Genomic DNA, 16,903 nt, shown 5'->3' on the forward strand with positions numbered 1-16,903 from the left:
TATATCCCCATTTAGTGATAACATATATGTATATTAAAACCTTGAATACAATAGTTTTCGATAACTAAACTTTCGATAGACCACAGTTTTAGTTATATTCTTTGTGCTATTTTATTCATTGAACTCTTCTCCCCAAAAACATCTCCCCATTTAACATTAGAACACCATCACTGGCTATTAGCTGTCCACATTAATGACAAAAGTCCAGCATCCAACAAGCATGAGTTCAACTGGCAAACCCATTAATAAGTATTAGCAATACTTTGTATTCATTTACCCTTTATTTTTTTTTTACTGGATTTGTTATTGTTTGCCTTGCTCTCGGCGTCTTTTAATATACCCGAAACGAGTGAGCTGGCTATATCATTGCTCAACTTGTTGCCAAAATGACAAAGTAAACACCAAACAAAGGGGAGATAATGAAACCGAGTATTCGAAGGCTTTAGTTCTTGGCCAGTTTGAAGTCATTAAGTGACTATTTAACGCCAAATGTTTGCTTGATTTGTAACAGTTGTGATACGGATATATATGTACATATATTCCAAGTGAATCACAGCTGATGATATTTAATATCCTCCAACACTTTCTCAAGATAAAATAAAACATAGGAAGGGTAGGCAAATCAGGCAGTCAAGCAAAAAAAAAAAAAAAAGATTAAATAGGAGGCAGGAAAGGGCATTGGCTGAAAAATTAAAGTGCAACGACGATGGCAGACTGCGTGTCGATGGGGAAGAAACCGCTTTGAGCTGGTAAATCATTGAAAAACCTGACGGCAAGCGGAGGGAATTTGTTGTTTTTGCTGGGAATGGCAAATGCATTTTGAAGGTGCCTGTGTTATTGTTATGTAATAACAGGGAAGTCACCACCGCCCTCACGCACTTCAAAACCAAGAAAAGACAAATAAAATGGAGAAAAAATCACAAAGATAAATGCCATAAATATGGGGAAAAGGAAACCAAAGCCACAACCAAAGCTGATCAAACACCCAACTTCCGATGGGTTTAAAGTTACACACAACTTAAACATATCAAAAAGAGTATGTACAAGAAAAGTTGCACAAAATCTAGAGGGGTAAGGGTATTCCAAGTCAATCAATGCAAGTGTCCAAAGCTATTGGAAATTGAATTATTCAAAGCCTGCCAGCCTGCTGAGGGCATCACTTTTGACAGCCATTATTGAGCTGAATAACTAAGCAAAGCAATTTATATTAATGCCACCGCCTAGCTCTTATTTAGATGTCCAAAATTCTGTGCAGTTTACTCAAAAATGACATGAATATATCCCTACTTTATACAAGTAATCGGTTTATATACATATATGGTATATGTTTTCCTCCCTTTTGTTTAATAAAGTTTTCAACGCATCCGGCTTGCTGCAGGCTTCTGCATCAGCACTTGCCTCTCCTAATTCAATGGCACAGGCAGCCATTGATGTGGTGGTCCTGACAGGAAATCTAATTTCCGTGTAAGCCCAGCAACGAAAAGCCTTTTAAATTTTATACCAAAAGCAAAAAAAAGGGGTAACTCCGTACGGGAGGGGTCCTGTGTATGCAGTCTAGTTCCCTTTTCCCTTAAATAACCACCACCACTGGCATTGGTCAATGCAAAGTAAATGAAAGCTGTGCTGGAGAAGGAAAAGCCAAAGCTCTACACAGAGATAAAACAGTGGAAAATGTTATTATATATATTAAATGTGGATGGAAATGTCGTATATGTAGTATTATTCGTAAGAAATGTTTGGTTTTCAAGGATCAGAAGCGAGGAGAAGTGCATTTTCGGTTTATATCTTTTGTTGCAGTGCAGGGGAAATAGCTTGTGGCGTTGCCTCCATAGCTCCTGGCTGTTCTTTTTTATTCATTCTGTTTTTTTTTTTTTTGTTTTTTTTTTGTCTGGGTGTGGGCCACTTGAAGTTGCCAGCATTGTTTTCAGCTCAGCGCCCGCTAAAAATAGTCAATGGCATGTGCCCTCCATCTGTATCTGCATTTTCCTCATCAACTGAACCGGCATCGACGAATAATACAGAAAAACCGAGAGAAAAAGTGAAGAAAATAGGAGTTTAGACTATGAAGTACCTGGTGGTAAAGTCATTTTGATGAAAATATCGATTAATCGATAAGGTATAAAATAAAATAATAAAATAATATAAATTTATATCTATAAATTTTGATATATGCGCGTTAAAGCGATTTAGCTGTTTATCGATATTATCGATAATTAATTAATTTTGTGTTTATGATTATATTCTAGTTTCTTATATTTAAAAACTCGATATATTAAAGTTTTCGGTATTCGAGATTGTTAAATTATATATTATGAATATTTTTTGATAATGTTTAAAGTAAAATCGATTTTTTTTTAACCTAAAAAATGCAATATATCGAAGCTTTCGATATTTTCGATATACTATTGAGCACGTTTATTATCCTTTCCTTTTAATGTACAGACATCCCTTAATGGAACTAGACCTCAACTTTTTATGACTTAGCTTTCTAGACAGACAATGTCTAGATCTATTTGTCTGGTGATGTAGAGTTATTAAAGGCCCAAAGAAGCCTTTTTCTTAACACATTGCAAACTCTTAACTTTAAATACAATACTCTCTTAGTATAGGGAGCGATCTGAAGCTGAAGCTGGATATGGAGCTAAAGTTTCTGTTCCCCAGTTTTTCTTTGTTGTTCCTTTTTTCTCAATTTTCCTCCTATGTATATTCATTCCACGGACATTGGCATCCCGAGGCGTCATCGTCAAGTGCACGGCCCTGCGTCAAGTTGCCAAAGCAATTGAGTTGAGTTGACTCGAGTTGACTTCGCAATAGGCGGAGAAAAATGCTCTGAAAGGCGGGAAAACTTGAATAAGACCACGACGAAGACCACGACGAAGACCAAGACCAAGACCAAGCCCGAGACCTAGACCCACTCAAAGAAAAACCAAGTGACTTAGGAACAAAGACAAAAATCACATGCCACGGTCCGTGTTTAATTGGGATCTGGAACTTTTCACATGGGGCCACAGGTGTATGCACATATATTCATATATATATGTATATATATGTATATCCAATCAGAGCAGCAAATAACTAATTCATGTGGGACAATGGATATCTGTACCACTGCCAGACTGACTGACTGCCATTTTCCCGTTTTACATTTCCCATTTTGCCATTTTCCAGTGTCTTTCCTACAGCCAACGGTACTCGGATGTGCACAAATGTGGAAAACTAGTTCGCAACTCGATGGCCATTGTTAATGACTACAACTATAACTGCCTGAAGAGCGAAGGAAAAGGTCGGAAAAAGGGGGCCCGGAAAAACTTAGAAACTTGCAGGCCGCAAACCGAGTGACATTAGCAAGGCCATCTGGAGGGGCAATTTGTAATCGAATTTCTATAACCAAGTCATCATTAATATTTATGAAGGTGTCGGCCAAGTTCTTGAACGATTGGGTTGCATTTTAGTTGAAAATTCAAGGCATTCGCTAGGATTTTCCCCAGTGGCAAGGCAATGTGGAAGGCTCCTGATGCAGTTTTTGGTGTAAAATATATAATTACATTTTTAAAAAGGTTGTAAAAAACAAAATACAAATGTTCAAGTTAAGAAGTAGGGTTGTAAGTAGTAAAAAACTGAAACTGTGCTGAAAAGGGTTCAAGAAATGTAAGAAAACAATAAATTCATTAAATCTAAGTTCAAATCTTTATATTCTTATTTAATTAAACATTTTCAGGAGTGAAATTTGTTTCAACTTTAAGTTCTAAAGTGAATTATTGGTTCAGAGTTTTTATATATTATTTATTCTTTAATTATTCTCTATTTTCCTTTTTGTTGCTATATTTCTCAACTCGAAATCGCCTGGTCATTAGCTTTTGTATCGGTTTTTCGTCAGTTTTCCATGAAAACTTTGCGCAACCTCTCACCACCCGCCGTCTGTTTTTCCCTGGACATTAACACCTTTTCGCTTTGCTCTTATTTTGTTTTCAGCATTATTTTGTGGATTTTTATTTTGTGAGAACTCTTGGGCATAACATACTTTTTTGCAGCTCCATAAGTAGCACAAAATAAAAATCAAATAAAATACCTAACCCAAAGGTTTTCACACTAAATCGTAAATAGTTTCAATTGGAATTTAATTGGGGATTGTGAGATATGTGAGTGAGAGCTCTGAGCTGCATGAATAATTGGGCCAAAGAAATGTCTTATATTATATATTCTTCAGTAAATATTATTGTAATTTTATAGATTTATAAATATTTATAAAAAATAGAATAATAATCCAAGATTTTAAGGGACCAACCGTGTAATGTAAGCCTGTAATGACAAGTCTTACAAGTTCATTGCAAGTTCACTGAATATTAAGGCAGGTCAGCTTGCATCAACTGCATGTCTTCAAAAGTTCCACAAATTCCCAAAGACAAAGGCTTATGAAATTTGCCAACTTGGCTAGAGAGATTTCTGGCTCTAAGCAAAACTTGGCCTGAAGCGATGAGGAGCAACAGAGTGGGAGGAAATTAACAGCGAGATAGATGAAGATATGAGTGGGTGGTTCCCCCCTGCAGCACAATTTCGTACACACACGAAATTACTTGGCAACTCGTGGCTGAGAGTCGCACGAAGCCACGCAGGTGACTACTTAGCCATTCTGGCCTGCATTTTCTAAACTCTGCTGGAATATTTATGAAGCAATGCTGCGGAAAGAAGGGCAGCATCCGAGTAGAAGAAGGTTCTGTCCCCCTTTTGGCCAAAGGTTAATTACTATTATTCCTACTTTCCTGTTACTATATAATTTCTTGTGATTTAAATACTATTTAAATATTGTAATACAGCTGTGCCACTCGGCTTGTCATATCAATTAGCAATGGAAGCGGAGAGCTCTACTTCTACCTTTGGTTTCTATGACTGTTTCGTGCTTCCCCCCGTGGGCGTTCCATGAGTTGGCAAAACAATAATAATAATAACAATAATAATAAAGAACATACTATATATGGATATGTGCCTGTGATTTGTATAATTTGTGCGAGCATTCGCACTGTCAGAGATCTGAGATTTCTTTGTTGAGAGCCTTCTGCATTGGCATTAATAAGTGGCTCATTAATCACTCCCGGTAATAGGTACACTCAATGGCTTCGAATGTAATGAATAATTGAGAGAATGAGCAACTGTGACTCTGACTGACTGATGGAGAGTGAAAACAAGCCGAAAATATTGCAGACGTCGACGAATGGCAGACTCCCCCGCGGTCTCACTAGGCTCACATGGCGTATGATTAATTTTTCACAATCATTTACCATTTTAACTATTATGCAAAAAGTTATGGAGGTGGTTTAGGTGCATTTTTGTTTTTTTTTTTTTGTTTTTGGTTTCTGTTAACTGTTGCCGCGTTGGTAATTAATGAGGCATCAGTGTGCGTGTGTAGACACAACAAAGAAGCATTGCAAAATCCAAGATAAGAAAACCTGCATAATGCGTGTGTTTTTTGGGTTTATAAATCAAAAGTTATAGTAAATATATATTTCTTTATATTATAAACATATTTTATGAGCTAATCAAATTGAAATCCCCCGCTTTTACCAGTGTGTGATAAAGTTACACAAACTCAATTTTCCTAAAGCCAAAAAGGGTCTCTTCCTTTTCCCCCTTGTTTGGCCGTATATATAATGTAATTTTCAAGATGTTTTCACATTTTGCCCCAAAATATTTATGCAATTTTTTCTTAACTTTTTTCCTCTTGTATTCTGGGATTGCTTTTATTTTGTACAATTTTTTGTATCCCCATGTTAGCCGATTATTAATGGTCATGAGAGCATGAGACATTGGGTTTGTCTTGACTTTTTGCTGCTGTTGTTTTTGTTTCTCAATCTCAACAATTGTTGAAAATTGAATCGGAATTGGAATCAGAATCACCATTTCTTGCTTAAAGTTTGTCCTCTATGTACACTGGGAAAAATAATGTGTAATTAAAAAAAAAATAATAATATAACAAATTAAAAAAAGTGAAAAGCAACAAAGTAAAAATTGTATTAAATGTTTATAATTGTTTTTAAGCCAACGAATAAAATGACCAATGCTGAAAACAAATAATAATGTGACCATATATATTGAAAATCATGAAAGTAAACAATAATATATTCAGATGTACAAAGAAAGTGAGAAAGAATATTAGTTTAATTAGTTCGACTTGGGAAAAGTAAAGTTTAAAACATTAAAAAGAAAGTATTATGTGACTGTGATCTGTTCTTTATCAAGAAAGTAAGTAATAATGTGACCATGACTAATTATGCATTTTTAATTATAAAAATAATTAAAGTAAAATCATTTAAGCCATGAATAATGTGATTATATTAATTAAGAACCATGAATCCTTAAAGTAACGAATAACATTACCTTAATCGGATTTTAATAATGAAAACAAGAAGTAGTGTGACCATAATTGATTATAAATCAAGAAAAATAACATTTTTTTAGTTACTTTTTTATATTTTACTTAAATTTTAAAAATAGTGATAATACACAATATTTGGCAATTGTCTTAAGCTTAGTGGTGTTTCTCTCAGTGCATGGTCTCTTTTTCTCTCTCTCTCTCTCTCTCTCTCTAGTGGTCTAGAATAATGGTGGCGGTACTGGCTGTGGAGTGGCCAAGTGTGGGAGTTGCTGCTGCTGTTTTGTTCTGGCCTTCTTGGCGGGAAAACCCACACAAGACTGGCCAAATGAGTCTCGGCCAGAACTGTTGTGTGGCGGCATTCTGGCTTTGATTTCTACAGGCCACAGAAATTGACGGCCAGGTAATGTCGCGACCGCGATGACAAGCCATGATGAGGGCCATGGCCAAATCCTGTTCTATTTGCATACTGGCTGGCAGTTTTAGATGAATGGCTTTATCTATTTGAGTGGATTATTATTTATATATTTACGGCTGATATATTTATAAATAAAAGGTCTTTAAATTGACTTTATGCATTGGATTCAAGTTGAAATATTTCATTTTATTTTTTTAATCTTTAAACTTATACCTTTTTTTTCTTCTCACCCTTTTCAGATGAACATAAACTGAACTCCGGCTCATGGGAGGACACCTTAGACGAGCCACAGCACCACCACCAGCAGCAGCACCACCACCAGCAGCAGCACCACCTCCACCACGCTCATCTCAGCCAGCGGCGCCAGCAGAGCTCCTTCATCGGGCCACCGCAGTCCAGCGTCAGCATCACCACCGCCCAGCTGCACAGTGCTTTTAGCCGAAGGATAGCAGAGCAGCGGGAGCGGGACCAAAGGGACCAAAGGGATCGTGATCAGACGGGCCACAACGCCCCCTATAGCGGCACCACAATTGCCGGCGGAAGCTTCAGCGCCAACGGTGGCCAGGCTGCCGTTGGTGTTGGCGTTGCGGACGGCAGGAGCAGTTGCAGCAGCAGCAGCGAGCGCGACAACAAGTCTCCCTGTAGCGAGAGGGAGAGGGATCGGGATCGGGATCTGGAGCAGAAGCCAGGTCTCACCGAGGAGGAGCAGATTCTCACCGAGGAGGAGCATAACAGCAGCAGCGTGAGTTCGTTAAGCGCCGGCAATCAACGCAATTCGCAATTGCGTTCCACTTTCAACAAGGCCAAGCAGCATTTGTCCTTTGACAAATGGCGCACGGCCGCCATTGGAAACACCACAGGTTCCGGTTCCGCTTCCGGTCAATCCCCATCAAGTGATAACAGCAACAATATGATTATGCGCAGGGCCAGTGCCTGCACCATGGCCTCTACTGGTGGCCCAGGTGGTGGCGGCTCCCAACGGGAGGATGCCACCACGCCGGGTGAGTCGCCGGGCGGCCGGCTATCCCGTTGGTTCTCCATACGACGCGGATCCTCGCACCAGTACGATGTGGGCGGACGCGATGGTCGCCACTCTACAGCCTCCAGCTTCGACACGCCCGACTCTGGTTCGAGTGGGGGCAAGGGTGGCGGCCCTTTGGGCGGAGGAGAAGGCGGTAGAGGAGGTGCAGGCACCACTGAAGCTGCGCTGGACGCCGCCTCGGCCCAGAAATTGGCAAATTTCGGGGCCAGCAAAATGATGCCCGGAGTGCCAGAGGTGAGCATAATTTTTCAAAATAGATTCTGGCATAGAAATTAATGATATTTTTATATTTAGTACGAGGATGACGGCGTCTCCACTGCCGATGGTAATCGCTTCAACATGGACCTGATGCTAACGCCGGCCAGTCGGGCCAATGGGACAGCTCGTACCACCCAGAATCGTCTCATTGTGCCAATGCTGCCCCCCGCCCCCGCCGGACTGTCCCAGCAGCAGCTGAAGCGGCGTCACATTGTGGCGGCCATCGTTCACAGTGAGAACTCGTATGTGGCCACCCTGCAGAGACTAGTCAATGTAAGTGTTGGTCCTTAAATCCTGAGCATGTGAACTTAAAAGTTTTTAAAAAAGGCAATTTAAAAATTCCCTAAAACTAGTATTTTGATTTAGATCAACAGCCGAGTGAATCTAGTTCAAAGGTGATCTTTCTTGGGGATATTTTTGTTTAGCTTATCAGAATATTTTCTCAAAGACCATAATATAACTATCCAGGCTCTTAAAATCCTTTCTTAAAGCCTTAAAAAGGAAATTTTAAAAATTCCCTAAAACTAGTATTTTGATTTAGATCAAAAGTGATCTTTATTGGGGATATTTCTATTAGTTTATCAGAATATTTTCTCAGAGACAAGAATATAAGCATCCAGGCTCTTAAAATCCTTTTTTAAAGCCTTGGAAAAGGATATTTAAAAATTCCCTAAAACTAGTATTTTGATTTGGATCAACAGTCGAGTTAATACAGTTCAAAAGTGATCTGCCTTGGGGATATTTCTAAAATCCTTTCTTAAAGCCTTGAAAAAGAAACTTAAAAATTCCTTTAAGCTAGTATTTTGATTTGGATCTACAGCAGAGTTAATCTAATTTAAAGGTGATCTTTCTTAAGAAAAAGGTTCTCAGAGACAATAAGTTTCCAGGCTCTTAAAATCCCATCCACCTTTATGAACCATCAACTTCTCTCTCAGGGCCAACAGCTAGAAATTCAAGAGAGCAAAACTCTCTCAGGGTGCAGCTAAAGAGAACTCTATCGTTCGCTTCTAAGCGTTGTTGTTGCTGATGGGGTGAAAGTGAGAGGCTTTCTAGAAAAAGCTAAAGAAAAATCAGGAAAATCAAGTAAAAAGCCAAGATATAACATTAATCTTGTACCTATTTGAATTTTATTAGCGCTCTAATTTAGTTTTAAATTGAAAATTGGTTAGATTTCACTTGATATTGGTCCAAACAGATCATTATATCTTATCTGTGAGAGGGTGAGCTGTATCTTAGTCCTTTCCCAACTTCTACTTGGCTTCCTCCAATGTTGAGGCTAGGAAAAGCTTAAAGTTCAAATTGAGTTTGGGAACCTTAAACTCATGCCTGCAATACTGACTGCCTGGTTCCTGGCTATGCTGGTCTCCCTCTGCAGGTTGGAGTTGGAAGCTGTGCCAGTTGGCCTTTTCCTCCTGCTCGTCCTCGATGTGCTCCTTTACCACACAGGGAGTTGTGAGGATGTCGGAATTAATCAGAATGTCAATATCCATGGGCAACAGCATATAATTTTCGCCAGTGAGCTCGTCAGTTAGAGTCTTTCCTAAGTGTTCCCTATCCTCCGGCTTGATGAGGTCCAACTCTAGCACCTCGTTACTATTCCATCGATCGACAGCTGAAGCCTCTACTCCATCACATTCCATTAGGTCCTGGCCATCCAGAGGATTCTTGTCAATGGCTTGCATTTGGAAGCTGGTCAGCTGTGGCGGCTTTATTTGAATGAAAGCCTCCTCCTGGCCATTTTCCACATACACCTTGATTTTGTCCAGGGCCTCGGCTATGACTCGATCCCTATGCCTCTGCTTCTGATCTGCCTCTGGCTGCTGCTTATCCATCTTGGCCCATAAAAATATACTCGGAGAAATATTTATATATATGATTTGCTTCTTTTCGGTTGGGTTTTATATTATGAAATGATTTGAAAGTTGGAAATGTTTAGAAATAGCCTCTAGATGAGGGGGAAAATGTATGAAAGATCAACTCAGCTGCTGGTTTCCATCAAGTATTTATCATTAACAGTATTTAGTTAAGGCAATTCCCTTGCATGCTTAATTTGTAAACCCCTTGTTAACCCATTTAACCAACGCATTTAACCACTGATTAACATTAGATCTCATTTCAAATCGTTCCATCTCTTTACATGCCATGCTCTCCCCATAAATGCCATTAATGCCGACTTCACCGTCCCCAAAATAATTAAAGCCAACCAACTAACTTTCTCTAACACTCACTAACTATTTATATTATATATCACTGAGCATCTAAACTAACTATAAATCGAACCCGTAACCCATCAACATCATCATTTCACCCACAACTCCATCAACTAGTCGCCAAATTAGAAAAACCAGTTGTAGTAGGTAATACATATATTTAATTTTAATACAATAACTCTTCTTTGATGAGAGATTTAAAAGGTTATAAGGTTGCTCAAGTCAGAAGTAAAAGCGGAAGTTATTTGTTTATACAAAATTAAACTTTAAATTGTTGAAATAATAAAGAAAATGTAAATTTAAATGAATCTACTACCTTTTGGATATAAAACAGAACTTCTGATGGTGCAACCCCTAAGAGATAGGAACCTTCTACCCTTGACTTCCATTCCACTTATATGTAACATACTCCATCCTCCCCCCCCCCAGGATTACAAGAAACCCCTGGAGGAGTGCAGTCCGCCCGTGCTGAATCCCGTGAAGATCGCCACCCTGTTCCATTGCCTGCCGGACATCTTGCACTCGCACAAGCTCTTTCGCATCTCCCTGGCCGAGTGTGTTCGCAACTGGGATCGAGACGAGAAGATTGGGGACTGCTTTGTGGGCGCCTTTGGTAAGCCGCAGCTCCTAGAGATCTACTCCGGCTTTATCAATAACTTTTCGGCCGCCATGGAGCTGGCCAAGATGGAGGAGAAGCGCAAATCGGCGCTGGCCGATTTCTTCAAGGTCAAACAGATCAGCGCCCACGATAGGCTGTCCTTTTTTGGGCTTATGGTGAAGCCTGTGCAGCGTTTCCCCCAGTTCATCCTGTTCCTGCAGGATCTGCTCAAGTACACGCCGCAGGGCCACCACGATCGCATGTCCCTGCAGCTGGCCCTGTCCCAGCTGGAGCTGCTCGCCGAGCTGCTGAACGAGAGCAAGCGGGAGGCGGAGCAGTACCAGGCCTTCAAGGAGATGCTGGGTCACATCTCGGGCACCTTCAATGCCCGCTCCCTTAGCCTGAGCAGCGTCAGTGTAAGCGACTCGTCGGGGGGCGGGCATGCGCGTCCCAGGTACCTGCTGCGCGAGGACAATGTCACCCACATGGAGTTCAACCAGGCGGGCTTCATGGTCAAGTGCAAGCAGCGGCGCCTGCTCCTGCTCAACGACAAGGTCATCTGTGTGTCGGTGGCGCCCAAGCAGTCGCACGACTTCGGGGCCACCGAGAAGCTCACCTTCAAGTGGATGTTCCCGGTCAACGATGTGGAGATTGTGGACAACACCACCTCGGCCACTCTGTCGAGGATTCTGACAGCAGGTAAGTCTCTGCTTGGGAATCCCTTCTGGAAACTTGAAACTCATTAAACCTTTCCTCTTCCCTGGCAGGCCTCAATCGCGGCGGCAGCTTAAAGTCCAACGGCAGCAACGGTGCCAACGGTGGCAGTCCCTTTGCCAACAGCACCCTGCCGGGCGGCGTGGAGGGTCTCAGCTCTCGGTCGCCGGCCGCCCAGGTGGCCAACGGCCAGGCAGACAATCTGTGCAGCGAGATGAGCACCTTGATGTACGACTACGAGGTGATCTCGCGCATCCACGACCTGGTGGGCAGCCTGAAGGGCAGCTACAAGGAGCTAAACGCAAACACCACGCGCAACGTGCTCAACCTGATCCAGGGATCGATCCAGCGCAAGGACGAGGAGATGGCCTGGGTGGACTCGTGCTGCCTCACGCTAAACGGCCGCCACAAGTCTGGCAAGGAGGAGTCCTTCACATTCCAAACGCAAACGCCGGCGGTCAAAAAGGAGTGGATCACCGAGCTGCGTCTGGCCCAGCTGGCCCTCGATCCGAACAATTCGCCGGCCTGGGAGCGTGGCGGTACCCACCAGCAGCCAGTCATTCATCATCAGCATCATCAGCAGCAGCAGCAACAGCAGCAGCAGCATCAGCATCAGCACCAGCATCCACATCATCCGGGCTCGCCCGAGAACCGCCAGACAACACACGAGCAGCAGCAGCTCCAGGAGGCCGTACAGCAGAAGCAGTCGCGCAAAATGCCGCTCTTTGTCAAGGCGATGCCAGTCTACAAGTCACAGCATCAAACCGAGGTGAGTCTTTGGGCAGGATTTCGAATGGAGGATTCATTTCTAACGAGTTTACATTGCAGGTGCGCTGTGGATGTTACTACAGCATCGCCAATGATACCAGGCAGAGCGGCAACGCCAGACGCCGGCACAAGCAGCTGAACTACCTGTGGATGTGCAGCAGCGACGGCACCTCCTCGCACATCACCGTCCTGGCCCAGCATCCCCAGCAGGCGGGCAACCTGCGGGAAGCCGGAGCCTTTGATTTATTCGAAACGCAGGTTTCGGCCATGGAATTTGTCAAGGGATTAGATCAGGCGCGAGGAGGAGGAGGAACTGGATCAGGAGGAGGATTAAGCGGAGGGGCAGTGCGTGAGGAGCCCGCCAGCCTGCTGGACGATCTCGTGTGGCTGGGCACGGACAGTCGCAAGATCCTGGTCTATTCCGCAAGGAATCCAGAGCAGGAGGAGCAACTAAGCAGCTACTCGGTGCCGGGTGCCGTGCAGCGCATCCTCTACCATTTCGATGCCGTCTACGTGGCTTTGGCGGGGGCCATGGTCTTGATCTTTCGACGGGGCCACGACGGCGCCTGGCAGCTGCGAGATCCGCAGATTATTAGGCTGGGCGACTCGGAGCTGCCGGTGCCCAGCCTGCTGCCCATCAACATGTGCATTTATGCGTCCTGCGGCAACCGCGTCTACGTGATGAATGCCTTGAACGGCGAGATCCAGCGGAGCTTCGAGGTCCAGCACGGGGCCAGCCAGCAGGTGAACCTGATGGCCCACTCGGGCATCGGTCTGTGGATCTCGCTGAAGAACTCCACCATGCTGTGCCTGTACCACACGGAGACGTTCAAGCATCTGCAGGACATCAACATTGCCTCCAGTGTGCTGCGGAGCGACGGCAAGAAGGAGCAGCCGCTGAACAACAGCGCCGTCTATGTGACCGCCTTGATGGCCTGCAAGGGCCTGCTGTGGGTGGGCACCAACGTGGGCATTGCGGTGACCATACCCCTGCCCCGTCTTGAGGGCGTGCCCATCATCAGTGGCGGCATCAATATGTCCTGCCACGCCCACTTTGGTCCCATCACCTTTCTGCTGCCGCTGATCCCGAAGGTCTATCCCGCCTACAAGCCGCCGACGGCCGTGGCTCCGCCAGTGCCCAGCATGGGCGAGGATCTGCAGCTGCCGGCCATCGATGCGGATCCCAAGCTGGATCCGCTGGAGCTGGATGACACGACGGTGGTGGTGCTGCGTCGTGACTTGGCCAAGGAAGAGGCGGCGCCATCGAGCGCAGAGGGAGGCGGCGGCGGCGGCGGTGGAGCAGCAACTGAATCGGTCACCCCAGTGTCGGCCTCGCCCCGCTGCTCCAAACTGGACAAGCAGCACTCCCTGGATCAGAGTTTCACGGCCAAGATCCGAGCCTCGCTGGCCAACTCGCCGGCCTTTCATCGCAAGCGTTTCCGCGATGATCCCAACAGGATGTCCAAGACCCTGCCGCGCGGCCTGGGCGCCACTGGAGGAGCAGCAGCAGCAGCAGCAGCAGCGGGAGCGGGAGGAGCTGGAGCAGGCACTCCAGGCGGTTCAGGCAACAGCGATCATGGCATCTGCGATGTCTACGGCCTGTACGGGAAGCTGATATTCGTGAAGGAGGACTACGACGCGGAGGAGGGCAACCAGGGCAATCTCATGGACATGATGTACGAGGGTATGCGGCGATCCGATCCAGAATTGGCAGCCATACCGGGAAAGGTGTGCACACTGGATAGACGCCTGCGGATGAAGGCTTCGCGACCGAGATCCTTGGACCTGTCCAACTGGTCCGTGGACTCCAAGTCCTCCAGCCTGTACACCTCGTCGGGCAGCGAGGAGAGCATGGGCATCAAGCACTTTGGCGGCAGATCCGTCTCCCGGAACAGCAGCAGTGCCAGCCACAAGACCTCCGGCACGGGCAGTGACCTGGGCAATATATCGGAGAACGGGCTGATGACCACAGCGGACATACACCATCACCAGCAGCAGCAGCAGCAGCATCAGCAACAGCAGCAGCAGCAGCTCCAGTTGAATAGCACGCCCAAGGGCAGCACTCCCGAGGAGGGCAGACTGGGACTGGACAAACCCGCTGCGGCCGCTGTGGCCACGCTGAAGCGCAAGCAGAAGCAGAACTCCAAGCAGCAGCAACAGCAGAGCGCCGACGGGCCCAGGACGGTGATCACTCTAATGGGCGGCCGGGGCTACTGGCGTCAGATGTGGTACAACACCAACTCGACCAGTGGATCGCCCAGTCACAAGAACAGCACTGGCGGCGGTAGCGGTGGCGGTGGCAGCGGGAGCAGCGCTCGCGAGGCCATGCAGGCGGGCAACGGCGGCGGCAGTTGCTGCTCCACTCTGACGGCGAACTCCAACGATGCCCATATCGTGGTCTGGGAGAAGAAGTTATAATCGCAGGAGCTGGTGTGCTGCTGCACCCTACAGCAGCATCCGCACCAGCACCATCCCCCGCTCCAGGAGCTGTGGCGCTGCCAGCAGCAGCAGCAGCAGCAGCGCAGGGGACGAGGCCGAGTCCGGTTCCGAGGATCCTTTATCCAGCGAGATCGCAGTGCGGAGGGATCCGGTGCGGGACCAGGCGCCGGCGCCGGCGGCATGCTGAGTGCCAGCTTGAAAAGGCTGACCAAGCTCAAGCGAGGCGGCAGCCTGAAGGAATTCTAAATTCTAGAACTAATTGCACTCTACTCGCGGAACGTGTACATTATCTCCATTATCTGCATTATCTGCATCTCCATCTCTGATTTATTTAGTTGCTAGTGCTTAGGGTTTATACTTAATTAGGCACAAACCGCATATCGAATATCTGTATGCTTGTTTTGGTTCGTTTATAATTTATATTTGCTTTCGATATTTTCTAGAAAAACTATTTTATTTCTTGAATCAAAGAGAAATTTCAAGTTAAACGCTATGTTTTCTCGCTCTCTCTCAAAACTTTTCTCAATATTCGACTCAACAAAAGTCAAAGCCTAGAGCCATAGGGGAATAATATACATATATAAATACATATATATAATTTTTTTTTATTTTTTTTTATAGAGCTTATTAACTGAATATCCAAATATACAAATGTTTTTTTCCTAGTTGCGTAAGGAATATGTTACTTAGGTTATAGCAAGAATCCTCTTTCATAGGGCCAGAGGGAGCACACTTGAGAGCGGCAAAGCCAACAAGCTAAGCGAAAAAAAAGTATAAACAAATAAAGGAAAACAAAAACATTGTTAATTATAAAATATTAAAGAAAGAAAGAGAGAGATCCGAGGGTGAGACCCCACGCTCACTCTCTGAGAACTCTGCAGCAGCTGGCAGCACCTTCCTTATATTATACATGTATTATAATGAAACTAGACTTAAATATACCATATTATATGCATACTCTCATCTATTGATCGACTTGTAGTGCTCTTGTGTCTGTGTATTTGTAAAAGTTTACAACAAACATGCAAAGAAGAACAAAAGGTATAACATGAAATGGTTTTTTCGGCACTGGGCAAATATATATATATATATATATATATATATATATATTATATATATGTATACAAAAGGGGTAGGATTATCATACATCTTATATACACAAGAAACATGGTTATATACGATTTACAGCTAAAGATATATACGAGAGATATTTTTTTGGATACGAGACATCTTTTGGATACTCCCCTCGTAAAAGTCAGGCATAATGCAATTATGCAACTTTTGATATCATTGTGCATATATATACATATATGTATATATTTACGAGACCACATGCAACACGCACTCATCTACACACAAGAACATGCATATACATATATATTTGAAAAGTAATATATTTACCTATATATCTACACACAAGCATACATATTTACGCGTTCCCCGGGGAACCTTTGTACATGGTCGCTGGTGGAGCCATCTTCTATCCCAAGATAAGTTGCTATCGTCTATCGGACAGCAGCAAAAAAGAATAATATTAAATAATAAAAAAACTGCAAGATAATTGATGTATTCAAGAACAAAGAAAATGTATTAAAAAAATATACAAACATTTACAACATTTGTGTTTTACATAAAGAGTTGCAGTGAAAATCGGAATCAAGAGAGCGTTCGTTACTTTCCGTTCGTTACTTTCCGTTCACTACTTTCCGTTCGCTACTCTTCTTGAGAGAGCAAGAAACGTTTTTGCTCTCTTGAAAGCGTTTGGCGAGATTTTCAAGCTAGGCAGAGTCTGATATGTCCAAGAGTTTTAGGTTCAAGTCCCGACATTAAGAGTTCTATATCTTAAGAACAATATATAGTACAAGGTCTATCAAAAAGAGAGAGATCTTCTGAATGCATGGTAAGCTCCATTTTTGTGTTTCAACCTGTGGCTTTAATTTTGCGTAAGTGCCACCAAAAGCAAGACAGTCGTAAGGGGGAAAATGAAAGAAAGAGTCATCTGGGGCGTACCAAATTGATATTATCAGTAATGAATAATAATGCCTAATAATGCAGCAGCTGATAATCACGATGTCGGCGGAAGGTGACG

At 43.9% G+C, this 16,903-nt stretch overlaps 2 protein-coding genes across 3 annotated transcripts in view; one reads left to right on the plus strand and one right to left on the minus strand.

The window, feature by feature from the left end:
- Positions 1-16,383, plus strand: part of LOC108083457 (rho guanine nucleotide exchange factor 10) — a 77,146-nt gene extending 60,763 nt beyond the window's left edge. For both annotated transcript variants that reach the window (XM_017179227.3, XM_070287901.1), the window contains 5 exons: positions 7,025-8,061; positions 8,122-8,358; positions 10,725-11,592; positions 11,661-12,376; positions 12,436-16,383. In XM_017179227.3, coding sequence (XP_017034716.1) covers positions 7,025-8,061; positions 8,122-8,358; positions 10,725-11,592; positions 11,661-12,376; positions 12,436-14,793 — 5,216 coding nt within the window. In that variant the 3' untranslated portion in view covers positions 14,794-16,383. The remainder of the gene's footprint in view (positions 1-7,024; positions 8,062-8,121; positions 8,359-10,724; positions 11,593-11,660; positions 12,377-12,435) is intronic.
- On the minus strand, positions 9,185-10,007 carry LOC108083458 (uncharacterized). The gene has a single exon (XM_017179230.3). It carries the CDS (start codon positions 9,915-9,917, stop codon positions 9,336-9,338), a length of 582 nt encoding a protein of 193 aa, XP_017034719.1. The 5' UTR covers positions 9,918-10,007; the 3' UTR covers positions 9,185-9,335.
- Positions 16,384-16,903: the final 520 nt, after the last annotated feature.

This window comes from Drosophila kikkawai, chromosome X (genome assembly GCF_030179895.1).
Source record: "Drosophila kikkawai strain 14028-0561.14 chromosome X, DkikHiC1v2, whole genome shotgun sequence".
NCBI lineage: Eukaryota > Metazoa > Arthropoda > Insecta > Diptera > Drosophilidae > Drosophila > Drosophila kikkawai.